The sequence below is a fragment of the Aythya ferina genome (genome assembly GCF_964211825.1).
Source record: "Aythya ferina genome assembly, chromosome: 21".
Classification (NCBI taxonomy): Eukaryota; Metazoa; Chordata; class Aves; order Anseriformes; family Anatidae; genus Aythya; species Aythya ferina.
Genome location: NC_140319.1, coordinates 7,859,146 through 7,869,251, shown reverse-complemented (window position 1 = coordinate 7,869,251; position 10,106 = coordinate 7,859,146). Strand labels below are relative to the sequence as shown.

Genomic DNA, 10,106 nt, shown 5'->3' with positions numbered 1-10,106 from the left:
TGCTGGGTCCTGTCTCTGTGGGGTACGTGGCCACTTGGCCCCCTGAAAATACCAAATGTCAGCCTTCCAAAGAAGCTTTCTGTGAAGTGAAAGGAGGTTATGTTGCTTATTGTCTGCTATCTATATTCTCATGACTCCATCACCTTTACATATTGAACCCCCTGAGGTAAGCAGGAGCCGCTCACACGTCCCAGCTGAATTGTACAGAGCTCCTCCTCAGGCACTGTGCCTCCCAGCCACCCAAAACCTCCTCACCTGGGTGGAAAAGCCTTACACCTGCCCACTGGGTGGCCCTACAGGCAGCAGCTGGGATCCAAGTCCTCCTTTCACCTGATTTTTTTCACCTGGCATTGAGGAAGCAGCCTGGATCACTGCAGTACTGGGCACCCTCTAATGCCTTCCTGTCACTTCTCTGAGAGCTCAAAGCACGCTTTTGTTGTGCTTTGTCATTTTTGTTTTGCCACCAGCGTGCTTCCTTGGGTAGCAGTGACGCTGCTGGTAACGCTTGGTGGTGGTTTGGGAGCTGTAAAAGGCAGGCCCTGGATTCAGGTGGGAGGACCCAGCAAGGGGAGCAGATCCCTCCCCTCATCGGTAAGCAGCTCTGGAGGAGACACGGGGTCGTTGGGGTTTCTTCTTTCCTAATAGTTGTGACAACAGCCTGACCTTTGGGTAAGCTCATATTTAGGTGCAAAGCACTAAAAGCAGGTAAAACAGATGTGGTAGTTCTGCTGCTTGCGTGCGAACACAGCGGATGTTTTGGCTAGAAATCCCTCATTGAGTTGTGTTAGCCAACAATTTTATCAAGCTAAAGCCCTTGAAAAGTTTGTAAGAATTTTAATTTTTAGCCACCAGAGGGCACAGCTACCATAAAACCACCTTCCCGTGGCTGTGTTTCACTTTGTTTCAGTTCAGTCATCAGGTGTCGGCCAGTGCTGGAAAATCTCTTCTACCTCCCAGTTTCTCTCCATATGATGCTGTGACTGCTTATATGTGGACAGACAAATGGGGTAAGGTGTAAAGCACATTTAGAGAGTGTATTTTTTCCAACAGTGCTTCTGATCACACTGAAGGGTTTTGCTTACAAGATGCCCATGCAAAATGTGTATGACTTACTGAATATATCATAAAAAATCCATAGAAACACTCATTGGGTGAACAATTTTTTTTTCCTGACTTTTTCTCTGAATTAGTTCTTCGGCAGCTGGCTTATGCTTCATGGGGTTGGATGTTTTCCACCAAAACCACGTGGCTGACTGTAAAACCTGCTAGTGGTTTATTCCTGCTTGTTCTGCGATGCATGTTTTTGAAGGGTTATGTCCGTCCCTTAGTTAAAAGCTCTCGTGAACAAACTTTCAAACCAAAGCCCCAAATGGCAAGAAGTCAGAGAACTGCCTGAAGAAGAGCCGAGTAGCACTGGGTCAGCCTTCTCCCCTGGAGAAGGGATTTGTCACAGCCTTCAGGCAGCAATTGTGGCTTTGTTTTTGCAAAGAGCCGTGTCCTGCAGCCCAATCATTGTTTGGCAACCAGCAGCTGGGGACGACTGATGTACGACAGGAATTTCCTGCGCTTCCTCTTCCCTCTTGTCCGCAGCACCTTATTTCCCAGGCACATACAGAGAACTCATGTTGGGAATCAGCTGAAGTGCAAACCATGCCACAGAAGCAGTGTGGGTGGCATCTACAGAAGGCGTGGGTTTTACGTACTGGAGTTTGAAAAATCTTGCTCGTGTTTAATCTTTTGGTCTGTTTTAGGAGTTGGAGCCTGCTCTGTCGCCAGGTGGCAGCATGGGAGCAGGAAAGGGTTCCCTTCCCCTCCTGGAAAACATCAGAAGGGAATCTGCTTTTCCTGGATGTGTAACAGAGCCTCTGTGATGCTTAAATACCTAGGAATGTAAAACAAAATCAGCTCTGCAGCAAAACACCTCTGTGAACAGAATTTTCCACTAGGATGAAGTATTTTCTGCAGCAGCTTCCAATTTCTGCCCCGTTACCTGCATTTGTTTGCTCTTGTGGTTGAGGCTGTGTAGGGTTGGGGGTAAGGGGTGGTGGAGGGGCTGGGCTGGGGGCTGTTCACCCACGTCTCTAAGGACAGACACAAACAGGTCTTACACAGAACATAGCCTGGAAGCAGCCATAAATAACAGAAGCAGTACAGTGTGTGAGTGCCTGATTGGGCTTTATTGGTTTTGGTAGGGCACAATGCATGGGGTAAAATGTGTCAGAAAGCTCTGCAGGTTATGAGCATGCATCTTGTTACTTCCTGGCACGCATAAGCCCTGTTTCAGTAGTGAAAGCTCTGGGTTGTTGGGCATTCCTTTAAAAAATATTATAAGCTTTCATTTTGGGACAGCTTCATTCTTAACTAATGTGAAATGCATTATTTACTCGTGCAGGTAACAGGAAAAAGATGGTCACACACAGGGCTCCCCAGGTGACTACGTTCCTTTGAAAATACCTGAGAAGTCATCACAGCTCTACGACTGCTGAGGAAAGCATGAAACCTCAGGTAGGAGCACCACGAGTTACTTGGTCAGGTCTCTGCGTGCTGGCTCCTTGCTCTTGCTGGCTCGCACTCTGCTGCTGATGCTCTGTAAAACTGTTGTGTGAACGATACTTTTTTTTTTTCCAACCTTGTCTCGAGACTGCCAGCCAGACGCTACCTCAGTCGTGTGTTCAGACTTATCTGTCTAAAACACTGTGGTATGCCAGGCTTCAGATTAGGAGAAGTTGTTGTAACTGCTGCAGCAATGCTCTCCAAATTTAGAGGGGAAGAATAGCAGCTTGTTGGACTTGAGCAGCAGCTTTCTAAACAAGGAAGGATGTCTGAAGTTCCTCTTAGATGCTTACTCACACATGAATTAAAGTGAAACTGTTTGCATTTGCTTCCTGAGACCTGAGAGGTGGGAATGGGACAGTCAAAAAAAATTCAACAAGTCACTGCTGCTTTTCCTATGGAAAAGGCAAGTTTTCTTAGGTTAAACAAGGTTCTGAATTTGGGAGGCAGAAGAATAAGTTTCTAAGTATCAGCGTTAAATTTTTGCAAATGTCCATGAGAGAAGGGGGTGTACCTTACAAATGAACTTTTTTTTTCTCCTTAGAAAGATGTCCTTTCACTATCCATTTTTGTTTTGAAAAACCTTGGCTGAGGTCTGGCCTAAGCTACAAAAAGCTTCTTCCTTCTAGATTCTCTATCTCTTTCTAAAGATGTAACTCCAAATAGTAAATTTGTTTTAGTTATGCCCATTTTGCCTCACAAAACTATAAACCCTTTTGATTTACTGTGTTGGCCGTGGACTTCCCAAATACTCGTAAGAGGTGGGTGTGGGCACTGTGGTTTGAGATGATCTGGGGTGTTATTCCTCTGCAGGTGGGACTTCTTGAACACACCATTCCCAGAGAAGATGCCGTTGCTGCAGTCTCAGTGCGGTGTGCTGCACACAGGCAAGTAAGGGAAACACTTTTTTCTTTTACAGTGACTGCCGGGGCCCTGGGGAAATGAAATAAGAGCCAAATTTGCTATCTGTAAGAACATCTCAGCGGCAGAAAATAAATGAACAAAAGGTTCCTGTACCAAGAGGTGCAGAAGTTCCTTGTATCTGTCTAAATACCTGTGTGTAGGAGCTATATGTAATTTTATGAAGGCTTTTTTATTTCCCCCCTCCAGGCTGCTATGTGGCTGGGGTCCTAGCTTTTTGTGCTCTTCTCAGTTTTGGAAAAACTCAAACCCTCAGTCTGCCAAGTGCCAGAGCCCTCTCACAATTTGTGTGGTGCCCTGGGGCAGCTGGGCTAGCACCAAACCCACCCGCGGGGACCCCCCTGGTGATGGGGTGCACCTAGGACAGAAAGATGCCTGCGTGCAGCCAAGTTGCTCCGTGATCCACTAAGCACCAAAGTCCGACCAGGCTCCAGAAAGGCAACCTGCTGCAGAGCAGCAACTTACTTGGAGCTCGTGTCTCTTCTCGTGTCATCAAGGTCGCTGGTAGCTATCATGATGTAGGGGCTGTGACTGCGGAGGGGATTTATGACCGCAGTAGGGGTGAAATAAGAGGGCACGTGTGGGACCGTGATGGGTGGTTGTAGCTTATGCACTTGGGCTGTGCTGGCAAAGACAGAAAGCAACAGATGGAGAGATTCTTCTGCAGGTGGGAGGCATAATAAACTTAGAAGAGAAAAATAAAGTAACTTCCATGTGCTTTAATAATAACTTGGAATAAAACCTCCCAGGCACATTTTAATTATCCCTTTAGCAGTTGCATGTGCCAGAACTTCTAATGGCACATCTCCAGAGCTTAATGATTTTGCAGAGTAATTAAATTGTCAGCCATGTGAACCTCCTCCACCTGACCTCTGCACAGTTGTGTGCTGGTTCCCTTGCTTGGCATATATATACTGTTGTCACTTGCCTGAGTTTCCCAGCAGTAGGCAGTGACTGCCTAGCAGTTGGGTATCAGACGGTTTCACAGTCCCTCTGCTAAGACTCCAGTGAATGAATATAAAATAATTCTCTAGGCCAGAACTGCCATGTGAATGTAGTAATCCAGGACAACAGCTTGTGCTTTCAGACAAGGATTAGATGCAAATCTGACCAGCCCCAGGACCATTTCAAGTAACTATATAGTACTTAAGTTAATACCACTGTAATATTTGTAGCATACTTATAGCTCTTATAGTCCAGTTAAAACTGTTTATAGCACTGTATTATCAGTCACAACTTTGGCAGACTCTTCTTTTGTAACTGCATGGTTTTGCTCTTGTGCATAATTCTGAATTGTCTCATGAGTAAAGGACCTTTCCAGCAGGTTGGGAATGCGCTGGGATATATAACCTGCTCCCCAGCCATCATTACTCTTGTGTTTCTTGCAGTGAAGTCAGGAGGTCACCAGATAATGGAAAAAGAGCATGGAAAAATGAAGCAAAAATGAAGCCACAAGGACTCTCTGTTCTCCATACTGCTTACTTGTGGTAAACTTGCCTTCATGCATTAGTAGTCCTGTATGTTTGCTGCATCACTACAAACACAAGTACGTACGATATGCATCAAGACACCATGCCAGATTCTATCCTTAAGTTTGTGATACTGTTCGTGTTGGCAATTAACAGAATGTGTTGGTTTCTGTGTGTGTTGGTTTTGTTTATTTCCATATATTCTCTTGGATTTTACATCAAAAGCTTTTCAAGTTCTTCATCAAATTTGCTTCTCCTTACTGTCCCTTAAGTATTCCAATTGTATGTTATCCAGAGGTACAGTTACTAGAGACTTAGCAGACAAATTACTGCTCAGTGTAGTATATAAAGTGTCTCTCTCCTTATAATAACCCTAGAATAAAAACATTTTCATGATGGTAAGTAAACTACTGATAGCTGTTATGAAATCTGTATTTGCCAGATTAATCTAGACCTAACTGTTATTGTTCAGCTCTGAGCAAAGCTGGCAAAAGGAACATAATGTTCAGAGCATAGCAGGACTCCCTTTAGAGCCCCAGGGAGAGCTCCTTTCTCTCAGAACAAACTGGGAAAATGGGTGTCTATTACTGTGGTATGTGGGGGGAAATTGAAGGCATCTCAAGGCCAGGATGCTTTTCTTGGAGAGTCCTGATGCACCGTGAACACCAGGCTCTTAAAGGTACACGAAGACAGAGGAAAGAAATGCACTTTGGCTGGCTTAGCTTACTGGAAGAGCCATGTGAAGGTGTTAGATAAACAAGGGAAACATTTTTATTGCCTGAATAAGAAATTCAGCTTTACTATGCACATGCAGCATGGCATGGAAAGTCAGAGTAAATGAAGATAGACAAAGTGCAGATAAATACAGTTTATTTTGCCTGCCACCATACACATATAATCAAGTTACAAAAGCTGATTTGTCAGAGCACTTGACTATCTTGTGACCAGTCATTTAATGCTAAAATAAATTAAACTTCTTCAGATAGGAAACAGTAGTCAAATGATCTATCAGTAAGAATCAGTTTTAGATGTGATAACGGTTAACCTCACTTAATGCCCAGGACAAAGCTTGGACAGCATTTCATTCTACAGGTTTTAGGTCATGTTGGTAGCTACATAGATAACACCTCAGAAACAATAAAGTTTCTAGCCTATTACATGTATAATCCAATCCAGAAACAAATGCAAACCTAGTCTCTATGACAGTTTTAACAAGATATGGGCCAAGAACATTTGGATCATTCAAGAGCAAAACTACTTTGTTGTTGCAGTGGATAAAAAACAAAATGGAACATTACTAGGCTTGCTTTCAACATCTAGTTGCAAGCACCTTAAAGCACTGTTGTTATGCAGAACTTAGTCTTAATTCTCACTAGTTTGTTGGTGTGTTGGCCTCTTACCTCCCTGATGATGGCCGGTGTAAAATGATGTAATATGCAGGAAGCCTTTTAGGGCACTAGAATCCCAATGGTCTCCTGCTACTTCTGCAGTCTCGCGGCATTGTTCTAGTTCTGGATGGAGTCAGAAGCCAGTCAGTTTGAACCAAAACTTCATTAATGTCTAAGCTATCCATTTGTGTCTGTTACTTCCTAGCTTTAACTTGCATCCCCTCTGCTAAAGGACACCAAGCCATGCGTAAGACAGGGGGCAAATAAACGTTACTGGGCAGAAATCAGAAGCTCCTGAAGAAAATACTTCACCCTACTGGAAAAATTCTGCTCACAGAGGTGTTTTGCTGCAGATCTGATCCCATTTTTCCTAGGTAGAGGAATACATGCCTGGTTCTGTAAAGGCTTCCTTTGAGAGCTTTTGAGCCATTTAAGTGAGCTTAATCTCAGTGTAGAATAACAATTTTGTTTGTTCTGGAAAGGGCTCAAGTGCAATTCTCCCCAGTTAATAGACACAGCTTTAACATAAAACCAAATGCAATTTAGGCTGCATTTCCTTGAAGAGGCCTGTGTATGTAGTCATCTGAGGTGCAGCACAGAAACGAATTAGATGTGAAACAATTTTCCTCTATTAGCTGAGGTGAAAGCCAAATTCTGTGCTTTGTGTAAGACTTGTTTGCAGTAGGCAACTTTACTAGTGAGTGCTGAACAGTCTGTTCTTAATCTTTTGAAGAGAGATTAAAGGAATAAACCTGCAACTCAACCCTATGTAAGTACTATTCTCTCTTCTATACTTAACTCAGACTTTGAAGGGCACAGATGAGTGGTTAATCCCTGAGGTAGCACTGATTCTCTGACAAAGTAATCTTCCAAGATTACTTTGAAGATAGAAGTAAGATGCCGTTGAACTATATATTCCCAGCTACAGTAAAAGCTGCAATTTATCTGCAACTTGATTTCACTGTAGCAGATAAAACGAACAAAGTTTAGAGGGCTTCATTCAGTGATCTATCCAGCTCTTGTTGTCAAATAGGCCAGAATACTTCAGTGGGTCATCTCTGTTGGGCAAAGCTTTTCCTCTTAAGTGATTTTTGCTTCATTCCCTGTTGTGTAGGCGATCAAACCTCTTGTTAGTGGTGTGCAAACAAAATAAGTGAAGCAAATGAGCAGTGTGATTTGGCACTTCATGAGCTAAGTACTCGTAGTTACTATCTCGCTTTCCAGCGATTCCTGTGCTAGAAAGAAAAAGCATTTGCTGGAAGAGTATTTAAAATGCACTATTAAGTGTTGGCAGTTTAAAATAGTATCATCATATTAGAAAAGTTACTTAAAAAGCCACCCTAATGTTTCTATAGCAAAATCCTTGCTAAATTGGCTACTGTGGTTTTGTTTTAATTAAAATTTGTCATATTTTCAAGTGTAAATACTGAAAAATAGACTATGGCAAAATGATCAGGCTTGGGATTAAAACTACTTAATTGTTTCCATTCAATTGTTTGCCCAAAATAATTTTATACACTTCTACAAGAATAAGCATCTTTTAAAATATATCTTTGAAGGAAGAGACCCTGTAGTTTTATCCATAACAATAGAATTTCTACTCCTAAAATTGATCTTTCTACCTAGTAATACCTCACTTTAAGGTCATGATACAGTTGCTCTTTGGAGCAGAAGAACTCAAACAGGAGAGTGCAGTTCTGCATTAAGTCAGCAGCTGACAGGCATTTTAACATACAGCTCATTTTGTAACATATCAAGACAAATAGCAATCTCTTACATCAAAGCAGTAATCAAAGTGAAAGTAGACAGATAATATGAGAATTTCAACTAGCTCTAATCTGAACCTGGGAAGAATGCACCAGAAACGGTATCGGAATACTAGAAAACAGTTCAGTGAAACACCTCAAACAGGTTTGCTGAATCTCAGAAGGCGCAGTTGTAGGACATATTAAAAGTATTGTTCCTTTCTGAAAAATAGATCTGTAGTTGCTTGTTGGTTTGTCTTTTATTTTTAAGAATTAGTCTTTGTAACCCTGATGTGGTATCTTAGTAACAGTCAGGATGTCGTTTCAAACAGTCATGTCTGTTCTGGAGCATACTGTGGCTTTCAGCACAGCCCCTCAGTCACTGAGATTCTTTCGCACTTCCCAGTGGAACCATGAGAGCTTGAGTGCTGTAGTTTCCTTGATTCAAACTACAGTAGCTGCACCATTGGCCTTGGCTGTGACTGAACAGGAAAACATCAGGCACGTCATTGGCAAAAACTGTTCACTGTGTCACCAGAGTATCTGTCATTCTTGCCAGTGTTCCTTTGGTTACCAAACTCTGCATTTTTCTGCAGGATGCATGGATGTGCCTTTTTTACAGTGGAACACCTCTGAGAAGGCTTCGAAGTTCTGCAGAGATCCCATCACCCTGAACAAAGAGAAGGAACTTACTTATGTGGATGCACTGCATGGAGACCACTGCTCTGGAAAACAGAAAGCTATGTCCATGAGGTGATTTACAGTCAGATAACCCAGTTCCAGTCTCAGAGCTCTGCAAGAAGAACACAGCTCATGCAGCTAATTAAGAGCTACAACAAGTATTCTCTGTAAGATGGCAAACTCACCAGGCTAAGTAAAGGAATGTACTCTTCAGCAGCATCCTACTGTGGCAGGATTTCTGAAAGTTAGCCTATGTTTATCTTGTCTGTCAGCAGCCAGCTACTAGCAATGAGCCGCTCTCTCCTTTTGTGCTGTATTGGTGCAAGGCATTGAACCAAGCGATGCTATCAGTAAATAAACCCACCTGTACTTCAGAGGGCTGTGAACATCTGTCTTTATTGACTGGCTGGCATATTCTGGTCTGTAGGAACCACACCAAACCTAGACAAGGAAAATTGATCATTAGTGGGTCAGTATTAAAGGGAATTCAATTCTGATACCTTCTCCCTGTTTTTCAAATTTTTTTTTTTTTTTTCTAAGAGACATCCCATTTGGTACAATATAGTTGGGAATATGTTTTATAGAGGAAGCAGAATAGATACAACAACTTTCCAAGCAGAACTCAACACTGATTTTCTCTCTAAACTCTAGACTAACCCGATTTATACTTTCACATAGCATGTAGTGGGTATCCAAGGGTTATTACCTGGGCAAAGTTGAGGAAGAAAAGCTGTTTGTGGGACAGATTTAGTCCAGGCAACTTCGGTTCCTTCCCTTCCCGTTCCAGCCATTTTAAATAAGCCTACAAATTATCACAGATTCAATTCAGAGAATGGCTTATTCAAACGTGATGAGTATTTTGAATGTTACTTTGGGGCTAGAGATTTCAGTCACACTGTATGTGAACCCAGCATGTCTGCCATTCTGTATTTTCCTAATTTTCATCTTTCTGATACAAAGAGAATGATTAATTTTATGGAGGGGAAAAAAAAAGTCATAAGCATTCTGTTGACTTCTCTATACAAATACACCAAGATAATTTGCACTCAGGTTCTGAAGCAATCTTTGAACTGAAAGCTGTTTGTGAAAAAGGGAAAAATACCATACTTTCACATGGAAATAAGAGTTTCAAATTAGTAGCTGTTACTGGCCAGAAGCTGTGTGTGTTCTTTAGGGAGATGCCTGGAGCTGTCTTTGAGTTTCTTCAGCAAGGTGGTGTACACCGTTTTACTGCTCTGACGGACTATTGGTTTGCTGCTGCGTCTCAGGAAGCAAGCCTGCCCACGTGTGACAGCTGGTGACAGATGTTAGATCAATAAAGCAACTCAGACCAAATGCCTGTGACTGCA

The 10,106-nt window shown here is 42.5% G+C and overlaps 1 protein-coding gene and 1 long non-coding RNA gene across 5 annotated transcripts in view; one reads left to right on the top strand and one right to left on the bottom strand.

The window, feature by feature from the left end:
- The first annotated feature begins 297 nt into the window (after window positions 1-297).
- Window positions 298-9,131, top strand: LOC311422042. Of its 2 annotated transcripts, none has more exons than XR_014685158.1 (6): window positions 298-591; window positions 908-1,007; window positions 2,393-2,505; window positions 3,367-3,444; window positions 4,863-5,020; window positions 8,673-9,131. It is a non-coding gene; the product is annotated as an uncharacterized lncRNA (long non-coding RNA). The 2 variants fall into 2 exon arrangements; XR_014685159.1 differs by having other exon boundaries at window positions 353-591; window positions 3,367-3,440.
- Window positions 5,797-10,106, bottom strand: part of MMEL1 (membrane metalloendopeptidase like 1) — a 56,731-nt gene continuing 52,421 nt past the window's right edge. For all 3 annotated transcript variants that reach the window (XM_084494688.1, XM_084494689.1, XM_084494687.1), the window contains 3 exons: window positions 9,464-9,559; window positions 9,122-9,198; window positions 5,797-8,746 (listed from right to left, as the gene is read on the bottom strand). In XM_084494688.1, the coding sequence (XP_084350814.1) occupies window positions 8,647-8,746; window positions 9,122-9,198; window positions 9,464-9,559 (273 nt within the window). In that variant the 3' untranslated portion in view covers window positions 5,797-8,646. The remainder of the gene's footprint in view (window positions 8,747-9,121; window positions 9,199-9,463; window positions 9,560-10,106) is intronic.